The sequence below is a fragment of the Spodoptera frugiperda genome, chromosome 6, assembly GCF_023101765.2.
Source record: "Spodoptera frugiperda isolate SF20-4 chromosome 6, AGI-APGP_CSIRO_Sfru_2.0, whole genome shotgun sequence".
Taxonomy (NCBI): domain Eukaryota; kingdom Metazoa; phylum Arthropoda; class Insecta; order Lepidoptera; family Noctuidae; genus Spodoptera; species Spodoptera frugiperda.
Window position 1 is genome coordinate 8,195,030 of NC_064217.1, and position 22,238 is coordinate 8,217,267.

At 34.5% G+C, this 22,238-nt stretch overlaps 1 protein-coding gene across 11 annotated transcripts in view; it reads left to right on the forward strand.

The window, feature by feature from the left end:
- LOC118267831 (protein sprint) overlaps positions 1–22,238 on the forward strand; it is a 215,199-nt gene that overhangs the window by 95,737 nt on the left and 97,224 nt on the right. For 5 of the 11 annotated variants that reach the window (XM_035582060.2, XM_035582063.2, XM_035582064.2 and 2 more), the window contains exons 1-2: positions 7,561–7,833; positions 18,636–19,098. The exons of 3 other annotated variants lie outside the window; for them this stretch is intronic. In XM_035582060.2, the coding sequence (XP_035437953.2) occupies positions 18,689–19,098 (410 nt within the window). In that variant the 5' untranslated portion in view covers positions 7,561–7,833; positions 18,636–18,688. Of the gene's footprint in view, positions 1–7,560; positions 7,834–18,635; positions 19,099–22,238 lie in introns of those variants that run through there. 3 more of the 11 variants (XM_035582067.2, XM_035582071.2, XM_035582061.2) reach the window with 2 other exon arrangements.

The following is a 22,238-nucleotide window of genomic DNA, read 5'->3' on the forward strand; positions in this document are numbered from 1 at the left end:
TAACTTAAAACTAAAGAAAGCTACGAATTACGAATTTATAACAATTAAAAAAGAAACTATATTACAACCTATCCTCTATGCTATAATAACCAAGCTTAAACTAAATAATTGAAAAGAAACGACTTAAATCTAATCTAATTAAAAAAAAAATTAGACTTAGGTACAATTTTATTAAAAAAACTAACTACAGTAACTACTAATAATCGATATCAAACTAAACCTACGTTAAATAGTTTAACCAAAAAACCAGGAAAACCCAACAAATAAACTTATTAATTGACAAATACAACGAAACCAATTTAGAATATACGAAACAGCAGGACCACTACAGCCAAATAATCATACGACTGATAATACACTTTTTCTACGATAGTACCGAAGCGCTCGGCCGATACCCAACCAAATGAATGTAACGAAACCATAGCGCGATCTATTTCGATCCCAACGCCATCTATCGAGGATAAAGACAACTTGGATTATTTATTTATACTCCGTTCGGGCATTTTCTTTGTACTAAAAGTTTAATTATATTGATATTATTTTTTTCATACCTTTTTACTATTTATTTACTTTTTTTCGATGAATTAAAACAATAACATGAACCGAAGTCGTGTAACGATCGACGTAGAATTATCTATACTCCGTTAGAGCATTTTCTTTGTACTAAATGTTTTATTATATTGATATTATTTTTTTCATACCTTTTTACTATTTATTTACTTTTTTTCGATAAATTAAAACAATAACATGAACCGAAGTCGTGTAACGATCGACATATTTTTATTTCTTTCTTTCTTATTTTTATTTTTTGATTTTTGAAATAAAAATATATCTATGTCCTTTCCAAGGTTCTAAACTATATCTGTACCAAATTTCAACCAAATCCGTCAAATAGTTGCGGAGATTAATGGTATAAGCATAGAATGTTCGACGTGATTCTTTAATTTGACATAACTTTTTTATTTATGAACCGATTGACATGAAACAAACACTAAATGTAAATTTAAGCATCCCACAATATATTCGTGAAAACCGCATCCAACTCGGATCAGCCGTTTCTGAGATTAGCGCGCACAGACGAACAGACAAACAGACAAACAGACAAACAGACAAACAGACAAAAAAAAAGTTAATTACATTTTTGGGTTCGACATCGACATAACAATAACCCCTGCTATTTTTTTTATTTTTATTTTCAATGTACAGACAGCACTTTTCTACGATTTTATTATATGTATAGATAAACACAAGTGTTTATGCACGGCTTAACTTAATACCCAAATCATTAGAATTTAACTAAAGTGGGGGATCGTTTTGAGTATCCCCCGTTAACAGGACATTTAGTACTTACATACACATCTGATTCAAATTCTACTAATTAGAAATGATACACATCCATTGCTGCGTGGTTACCATCGTTCAAAATATCGTGACTAACAAAAATAGCAATGGATATCTAAATACATGTTGGTGGTAAAGTAACAATTCTGGTTTGGATATATTGGTACAGTTGCAGAGTTGTAATAACGTTTCCGCTCTTTACCCCAATGTTTGCCGAGCCAATGCAAACACGAGAGATTGTATAGGAACCTTTATGTTTATGTAATTTTCGGGTTTCGTGTATATTTTTGATGTCGGTTTTATGCCCACGGATGATGGATTAAAGTTTCATATCGTTGGTATAGGTGCTAATGCTCGAATAAAATACACTCGTTCTGTTTGTTAAGTGTTCTGATTTTGGAATGTAATGAGTTCTGTGGTGAAAAATATTTTGTGATATAAAGCTTTCGTGAGAGTAATATTTCTAGGTAAAATTTTACTTTTAGAATAAAATCATGTATACAGTATGGAGATCACTCATATGACTTAAACGAAACTATGAATGTTACTAGTCCACATAAGCATAATACAACTAAATATTTCATCGAAAACCAAGAATTATTATTTGTTCAAAGTAGCTCATAGAGAATAATGCTATTTTTGGCTTAGGTAACTACTGGGCCTATTTCGCTCATTTTTCAGCTAAGATTTTAACAAATATGTGGTTTAAATTAAGTCATAAAAAATTACCTCATACGGTATAGTTGAAACGAGGTTTGGTCCAGTTATTCATTTTGACTCGGTACTATGATTCGAGTTCTGGCTACTCATAAATAAATACCAAAACTATAATTACAATGTCATTACTATAAAGTTATGCTAGTACATGGGTGGTAGTTCTGATTCTAAATAAATTCAACAAATATGAAATTGTAATAACTGTAATATCCAATCGTAATTTAAATTAAAAACCAATGACTATATTTTAAATACCAATTTACCCAAGCTAGATTTATTTCTTCATTTCCTTCCAATAAAATTTTAATGCATCTAGCAGTACCTAAGTCTAGTACTCGTAGGTGTCTGTAAAATATATTATTTAGAAGCCGACTATCTAGACTCTTGTGTTTGAATAAAACATTTTACTGTTATTTCTGTGCTACCAACTTGCTATGCCTTTGCTTATTTTATTAGGAGAACTTGTATAGTTTCATTATTTATGTACCTATTATAGGAATTCATTGACAATTATATAAAAATGTGTTTCCGTTCTCAATCATACCTTTAGGTGTGGCTTTATAGGAGATTTTAAAGTGCTTAGGCTGATTAAAAAAAGTTAAGTATAGTCTTAATGCAGACGTTTCAAATAGTGATCTATTCTACCCATATAAAGCAGAATCGCAGATATGAATGAGACTGCATCCTCAGCAAAGTCTCATTACTCAAATATGTAAACATAAATAAACAAGTGAAATGGATATTTCCTCAACATTCCATACTTACATATCTTCAAGTTGATGCCATCGCGCTGAGAGCAACCTGTTTGATATATTTGCGGAACATGATAATGTTTGTTTGTTGCTCCCGTGCAAACCGAAATAAATGAGTTTGTCGTGTAACACTATACGTTGTTTGAACCGAAACGTCTTTATTTGACGGCCGATCAAATGTTCCGGTTTAATGTTTGTCTGCCAGCAGTTGGATTTCAATCAGGAATTTAATGATGTGGATTTAAGGCAGTCTGGTACATACTAAAAAGAACGTGGTACTGTTTGCCAAAACAATGTTTGATGTTGAAACTCAAGGTATCTATTTCTATATCATCTGATCTACAAATATAATTAAGAAAATGTGTGTTGTTAATGTTATAGCTAACCAATTTTTGGACAAAACAATATAAGAAAAAGTAACCAAAGAATAGACCTCCTTAAATATCAGATAAGCTATTTTCATCCACATCTTAAGTAACTATCTACACGTGTATGATAAAATATGTAGTAAAAAGGTCTTCATTGAATCCCGAGTTATGACACATACATAATAAATTCATCCCATTCTTTGTTGGGAAGGTAATGAGGTCACAGTGCCTATCAATGCTAGTACCTGACATTTGACCTAATGCCTGTGTCTAGACGAGACTGGGTGTCTCGCGTGCGATACTAAAATGAGAAGGCACGACATAGGCGAGAAATGTAATTTCACACCGTCACGATGGGTGAAATTCCATGGGAAATTGTTTCATTTTAAAACATCATTGTTTGTGACATACATTTCACTTAGACTGTACTTGTGTTGTGTATCACTATTGTATTTGTATTGTATCAGGATTGTTATCTGCTGCAAAGTCCGATGTTACCAAGAGATATCTGGAGATTAATATGAGCTCTTGGTTGTTATGCTTTTGTTTTGCATTCGAGATTATTTGACGTGATCTCCTATGATCGGTATCAGGGTATTTTCATTCACTTACAAATTATAATTATTTACACATTAGATTAGTACCGTAGGTAATTGGTTATAAGTAAAGGACTGGTAGTCATTTTCTGTAGAATTTTAAACCTTTTAGTTGCGAAAATGCTAGGAATTGACTTCCAGAATGGCATAATCATCAATATTATTGAAGAAAAAAAGAAAGCAAAAAGTTTTTTAGCATCTGAAATGCTATGAAATGATAACAGGAATAATAATAATGTACGTGTACATCATGTTTCTATTATAAGTAAGGTAAAGTGGTATATTCATTTCTCGAGTAAGAATAGAGAGAAACGAATAGCTTAAACATTGAAGAATGTGAAACAGTTGTATGTTCAGCAAATAATATATAGTACTCCATTTAAAAGTAAATAAAAATCCCGTAAGGTGACGATAAAATCTAAAGCCGTGAAGTTGAATGAGCGGTTTCTCTAACCGTAAACTTGAACAACAATGTTAAAGTTAAGTAAGTGTTAGGTAAGATAGGTATTAACATAAAGACGATTGTACACTAGCAGTTCAATGTCAGTATTGACCACGTGCATATACTTTCGAAGTAGCGTTACTTGTTCGCGTGACCATACAATGACCAGAGGTTTTAGTACGAATTTGTTTTACGTTAGATCGAAAAGAGATATCGTGCAACGTTCTGATTGGTTAGTTCAATGTTCTGATTAGTTGATTCAGTATTCTGATTGATTGGTTCTTTCGCACTGGCCAATCACAGCGCCTAACTCGTTCTCGTTTCGTTTTGTTCAACGTAAAGCTAACTTGTACTAAGGGTACAGATAACGATAAATTCCAATTGAATAAAGAATTTGACGCCTTTTTATGTGAGTGTAGGAAAATTGAAGAAAAAGTTAATACAATACAAAATACTACAAAGTACGCTATAAACGTACAGAGGACACCAATAAATATGTTTGTGTTTGTCACAGAAATGTGTTTTATTAGATTGTGTCCGATTGTCTCGTTGATTAAATCTGATCAAGGTAATATATTTCGAGGCTTCCCTAGACGCTGTCACTGTAGCCACGCATCATCATCATTCTCGTAAAACATTATTATGTTGTTAAAACCCACTTACTTCTAAGATATACCACTTGTAAATTATTTGTAAAACATTTTTATTCAACGACGACATGTACTGCAACAATTGCTATGTACATAATTACCTTTAATAAAGGTAGAAGATAAGTTTATTGCTTACCGAGGTTATCAAATAAGTTATCAGACATGACCTCTTTAGTTTTATTTTTATATTGCCGTTTCATTGTAATTTATATTGCATAAACATACATCTCGAGACAGAACAAATACGCACTCAAGGTCTTGATGAAAGCCATTTAAAATTAATCGATTATGATGAGTAATCGAGTAAGCGCCATGAGTTGCATTTGGCAAGTAAAATTGATGATCGATTATCACACATTGTTTTGTTCTTTTGTGTACATTTGTGTATTTGTGTGTCCGATGTAAATTGATGATTTCATAATTAACTTAATTTGTTTTTGCGAGAAAATTTAAATTAGTCGTGACTTTAGTTTTCTCACGATCGAAGAAAAAGGCTCAAATACGATGATCAAGATTTAGAAATTGAACTTGGACATCTAGAAAAAATATTAATAAGTATTATTTTAATGAATCATTTTCTTATCAAATACATTGTGTAGTTGATAGACCTTTCGTCACTGATAACGTAGCTGGGGATTTTGCGTCGTAATCAGAGAACGCTGGCTGCTACTAGAAAACACTTTTATATTTTTTAAAGTCCTAATCCAATTTGATTTCTTTAACAGACATTGTATTTTAAAAATGTTCTAGTTTCCCACACCAGTGCCTCTAGCCAATTGTCTCTTTAGCGTTGGTCGACAGAGAGAGTAGAAAACTCAATGTATGGGGATGACAATGACAAGTGTCAAAATTTATGTCAATCCCGTACAATTTAGTTTTATATTCTACAAGTAGACATGCGCTAAATGCCATTTGGCTAAAGGCTCTGATGAGAAACAAATAGTACTGGGTATAATCAGCGATAATTAAGAAATTTAACTTCTCCTAATGATATTTAAATCTTAGTAAACACAAGTTCACATAAGTATATTTTTAGTAAAACCCCAACACCATTTTTTCTGACCAACCAACCTGCATATAACCAACAAGTTCACAGCACATCACAAAATAAAATAAAAAAGTGTCTACACTCTACAATCTACAATAAATCTTGCTGGCACATAATTTTTTGTAGAAAAATAAAATGTTCTTACAGTATACAGTTCTGCATGTGCATTATATCAGCCGGCGTCGTCGTAACAAGCTGTTGCGACGATTGCAAGAACGTGACCTCCATTCGAGGACTGCTTTACTTATAAACACGGGCCAATTATATCTATGTATTTATGTTTCTTAATGCTTTGAATTACGTGTGGAATCGCTGTTTTTCCTATATTTCTATAATGTGTAATTTAACTTAGATTATTGTTAGGAAATGCTACTGCAGCTATTTGTTTACCTTCTGGTGTGTTGTGAAATTTTTGTTGATTGTTCTAATCTAGTGTTTTTGGTTTAACTTCACCACTTTAATTTATTTTTCTTTCCTGATTTGGTTTTCTATTAGTATTTAGTTTTGGATTTACCAGACTTTTTAAGTCATTAGTTAGGGTCATCACATCTGATGTAGTGCCATGTGTGAGGTATATGTGTATAACCCACAATATTTGTCCATGATAATCATCAACAATTAGTTAACAAAAATGGTTCAAAAACTCTTGAGCAAAATCGTTTCGATTTGATTCTGTAGGTACGGTATCTGTCTTCTATTCGTGAATCACAAGTTTCCGCAACACGAATTACATTTTTTTTCATAATAAAGTGACACAATGTCAAAACTGCCACACGAAATAGTTCTGAGAGACGCTGGGCCATTGTGTTGTGACAATGTTCACTTTCATTCAACCCATATGTGTCATTGTAGTGAAAGTGAGGAATATTGAGATATGAAAGTATTATCCAGCCATGGTATTGTTATTATTTAGTACCGTTTCTGGTCTGGTTGAGTTTTCTAGTAAGTTTTTAATGTGGTGAATGCGTTTTGGTAATGAATCAAATTGTTATGGCATGTGATATTAATTATTATTTTGTTCTTGCCCATAAAAGAACTAACAATAGTAAAAATTATGATCACCAATGACTCCAATGTCAAAAACTCAAAAACTAATAAAAAGTATGAAAAATACCTTAAAATAAAATGCGTAAAATTTTGGGCCAAACACAAACCCGTAAAAACGCTAGATATGTCAAAAAAATATATCGTACGCCAAACTTTAATAAACACTCAAAAATAATTTCACAACTCCAAAATAAACGTCAATCTCTTTAGCAAATCATAAAGATGGACCGTAAAGTAATTCCCCTTCCGAGATTAAAAATCAGACAGTATTTATGGGCTCAGAGCAATTTTAAATCTCCTTATCTTCACCAGCCAGGTGTAAAACCCGAACTGTTAGCTTTTGCTATAGGCGATGTTGCAACACAATCACGATCGACCTTGTCTCTACATTTATTGCCATCCTTTTCTAACAGACCAGTTGTTTACCTGGAAAGTTGAGCTACACCTTCAGTGTTATCACTAAAACTGTTATTATTTAGTGGGATATAAGCGGGAAATGCACTGAGGATTTTTAAAAGGGTATGTATGCAGGAATTATGAAGGGATGTAGATCCGGACATGCGTACTGGAGTGGGACGGCGACAGCCGGGCATCGGCAGTCTACGTTAGTTGTTGGCCGGTCGCCGCGCCGTGCGTTGTGTTGCTCGCGTCCACCCAACCGTTTCGATACAGTACACATATCAAATTTCACGCGAAAATTTGATATCGTCGTCGTTTTGTGAAGTGTTTTGAAAAAGTTCGCGCGTTTACCGGTAAATGTTTCAAGTTAATCCAACTTTAGAAGTTTATTAGAGTTTGTGCTTGGAATTATATTTTTTGCGCCCCTGTGTTTTGTTGCTCAGTGATATGTTTGCAACTGTTTTGTTTTTGTAGTACGTATCTTTTATTTTTATTAATTATAGTTAAGTAGTTGTTGATATTTTTCCTTTTATTCTTTAATTCCTTTCCTATATTGTTTCTAAATGATATCACCGACAGAGTTGCTTTATCGCTACTGATAAGTCTTATCTACAACTTAGTACGTTGTTCTATGCATTAGCAAGAATTGCACATTTAGGACACACCAGCTACCACTAATAACCGTTACAATAATTTACTTTTACAACTTGATTAATGTTTAATCAAATACTTTATTGTGGAAATTAGAAAGTGGAAACCTTTGAATGAAAAGTTCATCGAACCGATATTTAATGTTGTAAACTGATCCATTACGACAATGCAATCAAGCGTTATTATTATATTGTTTGTCTACGCATCATTTCATTCACATTATAAGGCAATCAGAGTGATATATTCCTCATTGCAGTAGCATATCAACCGGTTTGTTTTGTTTTGAATGTTAATAAATTGAATGTTATCGACCGTTGGAACAAGTAGACACGCGTTGAGATGACTGTCTTTATTGTGAATCACCGACTGTATGAAATGCGAAAGACAAAGAAGGGATTTGAATATAAGGCGAGGGGGCCCTTGAAATTGATCGTCTGGTACACCCCAGCCTCTGGTTAACCGAACCCTTGGATGTAGCGTAGGCACACTTAATGCGGTACAAATTTGATTTTATACCTCGGTTTCTGTAACAGTTAGAGAATCGGCGAACTTGTTGAATTAAATTTCGAATGTAATAACTTGATTTAAGACCTAAGTTCGTGTAACTTTGTAATATTCTTATGTAATTAGAGATAAATTAATAAATTTAATTCACACAAAATTCTAATTAGCATCGTCTGACGCTAGACAAAACGATTGAACATGGGTATTAATTAAAATTGAGAAGCGTGTCCTCTCAGTTGTCTTGTTTATTAAGCTACTTAGTATGGAAAAAAATTATTTATTCAAGGATTAACTATTGAATTCTCACTTAATACATTTTTAAACGAGTTTGACAGGGTTGTGAGTCGGTAGGCGCGTGCCATATTATTATTCCAGTATCAGCAGCATTCGGTTGCCCATTGAAGCGGTAATTGCGCCCCGTAATGGTACAAGACCCTTTTTTCGGATCTGTCTCATTGTTGTCCATAGGGTGTAAGGTCGTTGACATTGGCCTTCCCCTTTATATTTCGGATTTGCAACGATATTTTTCATCGCATGTCAGATTAACAATATATCATTTCTAATCGCTGTTTCGATTATTACTTCACAGTTTATTATCGTTATGAATGGTCATCGTAATCTCTCGTATTTGACAGTTTTCACGTTTCGTGTTGGCCATTCATTTATTTCTATTGTTTATAATATTAAAAATACCATTTTTAATACTTTTTATCGGATTAATGGCAGTTGCAATATACAATACAAGAACAATACCGGGATTTGTGATGTTTCACGAAAAAAACTTGGAAGCGTTTTTTTGTTTCGACTTTGGTTTTTGTAAGCCTAACGGTCTCGTGGAGTCTGGTCCCGCTGTTTCATTAAAAGAGATCCACCAATTAGCAATTGCTGAGTTTGTTTCACGTTCTTGTCGTTAGCTTTGTTAATTATTATTCTGTTGAGAAAATAAAACAACTACTTGGTAGGTAAATTGTTAGAACTATTGTCACTACACTAGACTGTTTTCTGCATGTGCGAACAATGTTTTACTATACATTAACGTTTACCTTGAGATAGAATCGTGAGAACTGCTGCACAATCACAGACGTTGAATATAGGTGCAACGCATTAACATAATATGCAAAATACGCAACAGAGTTGTTGTAGTAGGTACTTAATTCTTACGCACAATTGGCTACTCATGCGGTCACCGAACTATAATAAGACGTAAAGAACCAGCGAGTGATGACGTGAGCGTCACGCCTGGGGCGTAAAACTAAACTCTAATGAGAGCCACATTCTTTTCGCTACAATGATAGCTATTGACCAAAACAATGCGAACAGAGCGGTCGAAAACACCGTTAGAGAGCTGTGCAAGAGTTCAGTAGATATTCGTTGCATTAGTGAGGGCAACAATCTTTGATAACTCGCCGTGGATTGCGCAAGCGGCCTCCTTTTTGCACGTGTTCCCCTACAGTTCTGCAACGTTTTCCGGTTTTTAGGTGCAATACGTCTCTCTACGCATAAAATTACAATAGGTTCACAATTATGCTCGATAATTTATACTAACTTGGGCAAAGGTTACCGTAAAATAACCAGAGGCTATAACTTCAAGTCTGGTTGATGATTTGTGGCAAAACTAGTAATCATATTGTTAGTAAGTATTTCAAAATGAACTATGATATATTTAATATCTACTGAGTATCAGGTACAATAATGATGTTTGAGTAAAGACATTGAAGCTAACACAAATCGTTAATACTGCCTTGATTAAAACCTTCACCTATTTACTTGTTCCCACACTTTACTTTTCCATCTATTTGATCTGCCGCCCACTTGGTATGACTGTGCTCCTAAGAAGTATCAGTGTAGGTAGTGGCAGCAGGTATGTTTATCTACACTTGTAGTATACGTGCTAGTATCATCAGTAACCGTCGCAGGTCTATCCCGTAGGGGCGTTGCACCGGCGCCGCGATGGAATGTGCCCGATCGTGGTTACGAAATGCCGTGACTCCGCAATCGTGCCTCTCCACTAGAATACGCAATTATATTATATTTATCGAAATATTTGTCTACACGAAATACTTTTTATGATACCTTTCATCTAAGTTACGTTTAAGTGGTAAACTAGAATTCTAACCGATTAATGGTTACACTAATTGGGTTTCTTGCTCCGCTACTGTTCTGCAATAGCTTTTTAATTTCCCTTTTGTATGGGCAGAACATTCGCTAATGTGTACGCTTAAGGTCGTTCCGGAAAACACAACGAAGCCCATTGTTAGGTGCAGCTCCTTATATTGCAAGTAGCGGTCTGACTTCATAGGCCCCGGTCTCCATGTGCCGGGAGCCTAAAATTCTTAGAATGTCTGTGGAATAAATTTATTCAGCCTTCTATGGCACTCTTTAATATTAATTAGGTCCATTTCTTTTTTTAGCGTTATCGTTTCTCCTTATAAGTTTTATTGCTTCTGATATAACTCTTTGCACTTTTCCTCGTTTAAAAAACTTGAAAATGCATTTATCAAAAATGTGAGTGGCTGAGTATAAAGTCTTATCTCGTCTCCCCCACTTGCAGCTTCGTAAAAGAGTGATGGAAGCGATTCGTCATGTTCCCTGCTTAGTGACCCACTTACAAGAAGGTTTTCGACTTGAAAGATTTTTACGAAATGTGTGTGGGTACTATTAGCGTCATGGAGGGCCACCCCTACGGAGGAATCAATCGGTTTCACGCTGTGTCACACATTTATATTGTTTTATCCTCCTTGATCCATTCGACATGACCGTCTTATTTGTCCGTGCAAATATTATCTGAACGGATAAAATATTTTAAAAGTGCTTAAACAAAAAGTGCTTAACTAAAGCAAATAGGCAAAAAAAATCTTTTCAGTGTAACAAGGACAATGAATATTGATAGGAAGGGCGTGCTCGTGCCTTTAACGGATAATAAAAGATCTTTTTGCACCATCCTTCTTTTTTAAACTCCTTCCGCGTCAACTTTTTTGTACATTGATTAATGACCGTCCTATTTAGAGATTGTTCAAGTAAAGAGGAACAAAAGCTTTGCACTTCATTGATTGAATTTTCAACGGTCCTTAGATTTTATACCGTCATCGTAAAATCTCGGTGTTCATTGATATTGATTACATTAAGTTTTGTAATCGGCAGTTTTATAACACCTTTCAATTTGTTTGCATGATGCTAATTTATCTTGGCGATTACAGTATCTTATTAGCTGTAGTGTAAACACAAGTTATGAGTGAAACTTGTTATTACATAGATCCGCTAGTGAATTGATTTGTTTTCAATTATATAGACTTCGATACTCGTATTGAATTTTATTTGTTGATTCATCTAAATTAGACTTTCGAAGAGATAGAAGTTGAATACTGTAATTTGCAATAAAGCTTGTATTTCCTTATTTCAGTAGAGAGTTTCTATGATTATTTACTGGGTTGTTATAATTAAATAGTTTGTAAATTGCAGGTTTGCAATTATTATAATTGAATTGAGTTTAAAATTAGTTTTCAGTAGATAGTAAAATTAGATTACTTATTAATATTATGTAATAAAACTCACTGATATAACGGGTAACTCATATAACATGTGATGTTGCACTAGTTTCTTATTGTAAGCGGATCACGATTTTTCAATTCGATGTTATGTGTGGAACCTCTCATCAAGAAGTTCCGTGAAGTTCATTAACCGAACATTCGTACATACATTTCAATTCTTTATATCCTGTTGCGAATAGCTAAATTGTCGGAGACCGCTAATAGCCGTACATGTACGTTTCCTGTTCGTTTGTTGATTAACGATTTCCTCAAAATATCTTATGCAAATCTCCATGTTCCACACGTGTTACGAGATTCGCTGTTACATCAGTATTCCTGTCATCTTCATCAACGTACCTGAGACATACCCGCATCGTTTGCTTGTGTCAACCCGCTGTGTTTGTTTGACCGACCTGATGTGCATTGCAACGACCTTACACAGTTAAGGCGACCTGTACGTATCCTGTTCTAGTACCTCTGCCAATATTAATTTGATCTATTATTATGACAGAAGCACCGTAAATATAACTGCACTTTATGACGTAATTATTTAATTATTTATCTTTATCGTCGTTTAAGTTGCCGTTAGTTTATCATTATGATTATTTCCACTGATATCATCGTAGCAAACGCTACACAGTGAACTACAGCCACTAGTTTTAAATACGATTCCCTGATTAGATAACCATATGTTTATACCACAACCACAACACAGTGGGTAAGATGATACCATATTCGTTCAACTACGTTCCACAAACATGAGCAAAAAATTTGATCTTTGATAGCGATAAGCAACAAAAACCGACCTCGAAGTTTTTATACGAAAATCGTTGTTGCGATCAAGCTTCGAGTGCGTAATTCGTATTTCCAAGTAGAAGTGTTCTATTTAAATTGATACTCGTACTACCTACTCAAGAAACTACGAAGCGCTACACTTGAAAGATTAATCACAACTTGAGGAAAAAAATGCAACAAATTGTTCATGTAACTTTACTCATTTGGTATTGACTGGATAAGTGATAGGTTTTGCTTGGCGTACAGAATATAAATGGCAGGAAATTCTTAAGATCTCACATGCAACTTTCTTTTGATAGCAATATACAACGTTTAGGGCTGATCTAGTATCAATAATAGAAATATTGAACAAGAGTCGGAAGTCTCAAGACACATTGTGGCTTTTGCCTTCCTGTGCACTACGTGGTCGGAATACAGATCGCGCTGTTATGATCCCCGCACATTCTGAAACCCTTCACTTAGATAAAGTGTTGTTTTTGTTCAACACTTGGGATAGTTGTCACGTGTAGACCCTTCTCTGCGGGGCCTTTCGCTAAATGTTGTTCTGTTTTTTGTATATCTCCATTTTCTATAAATTATGTAGCGTAGTCTGTTATAGGTTTTTTAAAAGAATGTAATTGCTAATACACGTGTATTTTTTGCGGATTACAAATTGCTTCCATTTATAGTCTAATCTTAATTTATTTCTTGTTCATTCTTTGGATTGAAAAAGTTATGGCCGCTGGCCTAATGTTTATTAAGATTGTTTTTCTATGGCAGCACGTGCCTCCAAGTTAAGTAATACGAGTCATCGATATGTAGTGTAGCGAGCTCTGTCACGTACACTCGTAAAAGGTCTGAGTCTATCTCTAGCATGTCTAGGCCAAGGTTACATCTAGTTATATGACAGGTTGTTGGACTGTAACCTAATTCTATTCAATCACTGTTACAGACGAGTTGCGCACATCCTATTGAATAATAACCTTAGTTTGCAAATCGCCTACATGGCTAGCACCTTCCTACGCCTAAACTGCAAGGTCTTTTTAGATAGGTACAGTGTAATTAGTAAGCTTATAGGTTATTGAGCAGGTAATTCAAGTCCCAAGTTTGCATTTTCGATTAAATTAATCTTATATGGTATGATTATTAATCACTTCATCACCATACTTGGATTTGTCTACCACCTTCGCATTGTCTTTAAAGTCTCGTTTACCTTGCAGAGAAAATATTGTAAATGCATTTGGAGCAGGTGCTTCTACATTTAGCAATTTGGCATCATCAACGTTTATTACTCTTTTGCCTATCTTAGATCCAATTTGTAAAAGATATATTGGAATATATCTTTGACAAAAACTGCAGCAGATTACGTAGTGATTCAACAAGATGAATGTGCTGCCATATTCCCGAATTATTACCGAGCCTACGTAACAGCTTCAGTTAATGTGCCAATCAATTACCAAATTATTAATGTGTACGATATATCAAATAAAAGCGTTGAAACCGAGCCAAGTACTCGTTATCAATTTATTGAGCTACAGCCTATAGATACTGCCGCACGTGCGTTTGTTTATGATCCATATTCCGCTGCCGCATTCCGCGAGACGGATGAATCATGTCTGTTGACAAGTAATAAGTATGTATGACATTATTGTTGGTTTCACCTTTACTTATCGATTTAAGTGTTAAATGAATTTGAACCTTATTGTTTGTAAATTCGGAGTCGGTTTTTTAGGAATGTATGATTGGTTCAAATTAGGCCTTTAATCTTACGATGTGGGTGGTCGTTTTTTTGCTGCCTTTTTTCGTTTAATAACGGTTACATTTTAAAAAAGAATTTCTTTCTTTAAATGTAACGTTTTACAGTAACTAGGCGTTTTTACTTTGTCTTTATCCAGTATTTCAATATGATTAGTCTTAACAATGCTTACCAGTAAAAGTTCATTAGTGAACACCTGCTTTGCACCTTTCTGACATTTGATCAGTTTTTACGCAACGATCAACGGAACCTATAATATGACACCTTTGCCTATACTTCTGTGAGGGTGCTTATAGTGACATTAATATTCAACAGCGTCATCATCACTTATAAGGTTAATTGTAAATTACTTCTAGAGAAAGGTTTTTTTAAAGAAAATTGAATTGCAAAATAATATAATAAAGGTTCAAAATGTAATACGTTCTTCTTTTTGTGGCATTTTACTTTATCTTTAAACATTAAAGACAAATTAGTATCCAGTCTCACAACGAAGTATTAATATTTTTATTGGTATTGACTGAAAAAATAAGTATAATACACATGCACTTACTTTTATTCCAGTAAAAGTGGTTCGCTTATTTCAGTTCCATCCAAATTAAGCGAAGTAAAGTGGAAAGTGATACACATGCATTAATTACCCTGACAGAATGACATATTGCGATTGCAAATTCATTGTACGTCTGTGTTTACTTTCATTAAGTATTCAGACCAACGAATAATATCCAAAAGAGTGCAACTTACAATGCAACGCATCTGTGACTCTTCTGGTGTTGCGGGTGTCCATGGGCGGCGCTGGTCGTTTACCATTAGATAACCCGTTCGTTTGCCTACTATTCCATAAAAAAAAAAACTTAAATGTATGAAAAAAAAGAGTCTTAAGGAACATTTTGCCTTTCGACGTCGCGTTGGTTAACAAATACTAATGGGAACTAAACTAAATTGGATTAGAAAAATGTTAGACATTACTCATCCTAACAGTATGAAAAAATGTTACAAGAACAATTTCAAATGACTAATGTGCTGAATGAACTAAATTGATGATGTTTCGTAATTAAGAACATAGTTATTTATGTTCCTATTGTAACTATTATAATAATTATGTTTGAGTATAATATGTTCTCTTTGCCACTTTATATTTTGCAATTTTAATGGACTCAATTACTTTTGGTTCTAAGCTGTAGGATAGGAAAAAAAGAGACTCTTTGGTAATGTTAAATTAAACTTATATATGTAATACATACTTAGCAATCAAAGGCTCATTAAATCGGTGAGAGAGATTGACAGAAATATGATATTATACACGCTTCTGCCAGCGGCTTTGTCCGTGTTCCCGTGGAATAAAAGGTATACCCAAGTCAGCTCATATTCTCTCTGTATACCAAATTTCATCAAAATCCGTTCAGTTGTTTCAGCGTGATTGACGGACAAACACGCAAACAAACAAACTTTCACATTTATAATATTCAATTGCGATTAAATAGAGATTCTGACAAAGTGTGATAAGTTACTAAATAATTACAATAAATAGTGATACATTATTAAAAAGTAAAGTGTGTAAAACTCTCTTTGTTTACAATAGCAAATTATACAATGGCAATAATGCCATTGTATAACACTCAAAGTATTTGTTTATAACAATTGTTGGAGAAAACAAACCACTGCTTGGATAATTTTCTGTGTTAAAAGTAGATATCTTTTTTGTATTGACATCTTTGTAAACATTACTACTACTTTTATTACTTGTAGCACGGAAAAATAGTGACATAATATTCATAAATTAGCAAATAATTACCTGCACTTAGAATCATAAATACAAACAGATCTTTTATTTTTTTTCGTGCGTATATAGACGAATTGAGAACCTCCTCTGTTTTGAGAAGTCGGTTAAAAATAGTTCTGCAAGCGACAAGAGATAATATATTTTTCTAGTGATGTAACCATTCAATCTAACTTCATGCTAACTCACGATAGGTATACCGTAATAACTGTTACAGAACTTACAGAGTAACAACCTCATAATAAATAGTTGAATAACGTTTGCATGCTCACAAAGAAAAACAAAAAAAAGTAACAAGTATTAGAAAACTTCTCGTTCTATTCAATCATTCATGACCGACACAATATAAAGGAACAGACGCACATCAACCTACCCCATAACTGTAAATACATTCAACTTTATCGTCTTGTAATAAAGTCGGAAATGTAACAAATAATTTTTGACAGTTCGGGTTAGCTTATAATGCTGGCGTTTGGAGAAGAAATGGATACTGCCAATGTTTACATTGCACAAGATGGAAGCGATGGACGATAAAATCGGTGTTGCTTACTATTTTTAATTGCTTTTTTGTTTACTCTACGCACTTTTTATAAAAGCTATCCCAATTCCAAGTCTTACGTAAAGTGACCCGGCCATTTTCTTAAGACAAGATTGGAACAACATCTGATATCAGATACTTAAAAAGTTCCGGCATTTTACATTAATAACAACGTATTAGAACGTTTGAGAATCTGAGCATCGTAAATAGAGTTCTCGATTTCCATTACATAAATTAAACAGGCAGCCATATATTTAAAAGGAGTTGCATGAAAGTAGATCTGAAATTGCAGCCTATCACTGTTATTTAGTGCTCAGGCTTTATTGATGGTCATGCGATAACGCTACTCTCTGATCAATTAGGTTGAGCGGAGGCGAATCCGAGGTGGCTAGCCGAGTCACCGGACTTATGCAATGGTTATATAACCCGTGCGGAGATGGCGATGAACGACCGTCGCAAATTACCAGTGTCCGCACCTTACTGGGTCAAATGTACCCGACGATTGACGTGACATTCATTTCCAACGTAAACTCATGTCCTTTTATGAAGATAAGCCTTTTTACAGTAAACTCTTGATACGCACCAGGTGTCAGATAAATTACAGATGTCGTGTAAATGTTGGTGTTAATTTTTTTACGGTTTGATAATATTAATTTAAGGAGCTCAAGTTGATTTTATGTTGCAACACTTTCTTGTTATAAGGAATTCGATGCCAAAAATAGATAGGAATTTTATGTAACTGTAAATGCTACCATTTCAAGATATTGTAACGTAAAAATGTAAAACTTCAATATAGCATGACGTTGGAAGCGAATAAAAAAAAAGTTAACTACCACACCTTACGTTTACTGCATAACTATACACCGGTGTATTGCAATTATCATAGAATGGTAGTGTTAAAAAGTACCATAATATGAGCGTGCAAGTGGGTCAAGGTGGTAAAACTAATGGAGAGTTTCCACTTTTAATGTGAATAAATGAAGTACATTGAGTACAATGGACAACGGGACGCGCCTAGCCGCTGCATATAATGACGTACAAGGCCAATTGTTACTATGCAGACGAGCGGACAGCATAATAGAATTGTGTCTATAGAAAAATAGAAGCGAAAACACAAAAAAATCTAAGAATAAATGTTGCGATAATTTTAATGATATCGAAATGTTAATTCAGTTTTCTTTAATAGTTGCCAGTGAGTCATCGAATGCTAAACTAGGTGTGGATTAGCCAAATCATAAACAGTTGGGGGAAACGGAGGCCAAAAAACAATTCAGCAGCGTTTTTGTCGTTAGTCTGCAACAATGCGTAATAGCTATGTCCGGCAGTTATTACCAAATTATGTCCTTCATTCGAATTTCTACTTTATTGTTACAACGATGGATGTTAAAATGACATTTTAACTACAACTAAATAATAATTATTCTTTGAAGCGAAACGTTTGCTCATTTATATTTCGTAACAAATTGTGTACTAGTATCTACTTCAGCATATCAGTTTAGTGAAGAACATTGCGGAACTCAAATGCCCATTAACCTAAATTGAACTCTATTGTTCGATGCCCTCTTCATTATATCTTAGCTGGCATGTCACTTAGCAACCAGCTTGTTGACAAAGCCTCAATGGTTCGATTATTGATTGCCATGCAATGGCTGTCCTAAATTCGGCACGCATACAAGCAACTCTGTCGGTGGTGTCTCAACTAACTCTTTATTGTACACCCCTAATGTAGACAATTCTTTCCTTTGCAGAAAAAAATGTAGATAGATGAAACGTAGGTTACATCTACATTTATTAAAGTACGATGTCCATTGACCAGGCGTCACCACTGGTGCCGATCAAGCCTCAAGTGGTGTTACAGAACGGTGCTTTTATAAAAAACAGTCATAACCGCAGTAGTTTCTGTGGGGTGGCACCAGCGTCGAACGGTAATGGAACGTTCAAAACTTTCGCCGTCAATCGCAAGAGTTGGAGTGGAAACGTGACTCTTCCGCTCCAGCAGTTCACGCCCGACGTGGAACAAGCTCCGCAGTTGGCAACTTTTCGCTCAGGAACTGGAACATTCCCGAGGAACAGAGAGCGGAACAATAATACGACGAATGGAATATTAACACCTAACGGGAACTCTGTGCAGACGTTTAAAGGAAATGAAGTGAGGAGGTGCGGAAGCTCGAACGGCCGACGTTACGCTGAGATCGGAAACTGGAATAAAAGGTGAGTTGTTTTGTACGAACGTGCGTCACATCAAACATGGCGGGGGTTATAGGATACATCGTTCAGCCTTCTGCCAGAAAATGTTTATAATAGCCGATTAATGAAATATTAATTAATTCTGATTTCACTAGTCTATTTAATAAACTCGAAAGGAATCAACATGCCTAAATAATTGAATAAAACCTACTCATCCTGCAAGTAGCATGCATAAACAAAATCTGAAAATACAGGTAAACTTTGGGGCGAATATTAACAAACATAAAAAGTACGTCCGCAGCATGATTACTAGCAGATCAAACGCGAACCCCCAGGTAAATAAAAACATTCAACCGTATCGTTTCACTAACTTTTACTAGAGCTTTATTTTCTCCTTTTTCATCTCGAGTAATTCTGTAACAAGTTTTCCAATTTCATTCTCTCGTCGCTTTCATTTCCTCCCGTACGTAGCTTCTCGTTCCCTTAATATTACTTTTATTAGCTCAAAACGTTTGACAAACATTGGTTTGAGAATCTAATAAAGATTAGGTTACGTTTGCACAAAGGGATGATCGAAACTTGATTCATATTTCTTCCTTCTTAGTTTGTTTAAATATTTTTTGTTTGAGTTTCGTTTTACTTTGAGTACATTTTAAGACGTATTTGATCTTAAATATATTTATATAATAGAATTTTCTTCAAATAATCGTGTAATAATACATTAGATATAAAAAACTACCAACCCACATTACCATTGTGCATTCCCACATATCTTCACCATAAACGTTTATACGTATTATACGGATTCATCCAAATGTTTACCGTATTTATCTAATCGGGATCTTCATTATCTTTTATTTCTTGCTAGTAGAAAGTTCGTCCATAATTCTCGCTCACTCAATTTGGGGCGGCCTAAGTCACTTGATAAGGCGTCCAATGATCTGGTCAGGACTTCCTCCTTTTATTGGGGGTTAAGTTTATCGTGACATGATTCCTCGTCACCGCCGATGCTATCAACTACGCTATTTAGCGATTCTCCCTTCAACGGGTATTTATGACCAGTATTTACTGTGACCCTGTCAATTAATCCAAGCATTTGCTTGGAAAAAATATCGGCTGCCCTTTCTGTTTAGTGTTCGTTCCTTGTTTGAAGAATAAGCACTTTTATATTCTTTTTTATCAATGTTTATGTTAGTATAGTGTTGGTAGTAGGTTTGATAAGATTCGATTGAATTATTCAAGAAATTCCTTAGCTTTTCTTTGCGTGGGATTAAGTTGCGATATGTCTACAAACATTCCTATTACAACTTACAAGAATATTTATAACGTAACATAAAGATAAACTTCTCCTTTCCTCTATAGTATTATGTTGTACTTCGTTTATAGCTTGTAGGAATATTTTTGTAATTTATTCTTTGGTCGTAATTTGCATGAACATTCAAGGTTGCGTGGTACGTTTCTCATTATTCTCTTGATTTCTATGCTAAACGTGGAACAAAATAATTTCAAGTTACATGGATGTTTGAGCCGTGCTCGTACATTTATTCTTATTCCATTTGCGTATTTCATTATTTAAATGATAACACACATGTGTAGCTAAAAGAGTTACTATTTTTCTTCTTTAGAGAATTAATAGTAGGTATACAAAACTGAAATAGAAAAGGGCTTTTCTAGCTTTTTAATTTGTTACTGTACGATTTGTAGACAGAAAAACTGTTCTAGCAAGCTCCGTAATAATAACGTCTTTTGTCTGAGTGGGCGCTCAGCGAGTGCTCGGTAATCCGCTTATTATTTTATTATATAAGAGGAAAACAATATTACTTTGTACGGTAGCGGTAGGTTTAAGTACTTTCCCTTTCTATATTACCTTCCATCTCCACCATCAAGCTACTGCATGCTTCGTTAGATTTTCAATAACATGGTTTACTTACTACCGTCATCGAAACAGTAGCCCTTTCTTCAATCCTACACTCTTAAACCCATAGATCTATAATTTTATCGTTGCTTTTATTTTTGTTTATACACAGCTAATGTTGTTACTCACGCCTCAAGCTTTAAGGAAATCAAAACGACTCCGTAGAGCATTTAAGTAGCTGGTTTCGATAAAAAAAACAGTCTGTTGGGCCTGCAATCATTCGAAGGGTCCCTTGAAGACGGTAATTTAGGCCAATTACGTCTACCACGACTTTCACTAGTGGTTCTGTGTTTGTTACCCGCACTAAATCTTCCTTAACAAATTGAAAAAAACCTAAGTCGTACTGTTGGATACCGTTTCTTTGCCTTCGTCGACCACATGTACTGCCACGGTTAATGACTGCGTTTGTGAACTTTTCCAGTTACGGTGCGGTGTTCTAGATCCAGTTTTGTGTTATAATGACGGGTAATAGCGACATTACAGGTTAATTTTTATCGTTCCTAACGTTTGTATATTGGAAATGTTGTTAGTATTTTATATTGTGAGATTTATAGCATTTTGTGATACGTGATACATTGGATTTATGTTGTCTTTTTTTTCCTGAACATAAATATATAATTGGTTCTGAAACAAAACTATTATTAACTCCTATTAATTCAATGATCACTATTTTGGTCAACAAATCTTCAACGTCAATCTACAACTTTATTCTGACACATGTGTTATCCAACAACTGTTACCTGCCCTTTAAAACCCACAAAGAATAAAAAAAAACAATCATGATACATAATACCAATCTCAACCCACCAGTTTCTTCACAAAAACTATCCAATTTAGAAACATTGATGGAACAACAATTTACTACAATTGGCGCATATTGATTACCACTTCAAATAGATGGTTGCACGCGTCATTTCGCAACTGCTGCCGTATGACTGATGGTCGTCTGAGTTGCGCTTCACAACTGACAGCTGCAATGATGGAGCGACGATCATCAGTGAAAGCGATGGTCGTTGCGTATAGTTATGTCATTGATACATATAGTATTTAGTATGCTAATAATATCCTTTGACCTTTTGTGATACGGTGTTACTTTTCCTGGTTCATTTATAGGTCTGAATGTAATTGATGGTTCTGGATAATGAGTTTGATCGTTAATCAATGTGAAATTTGAAATTGGTCCCTTAATTACCAACCGATTGCTTTTAATTAGTAGCGTTGCAGACTTAATCCATGAGCTCATTCTAAA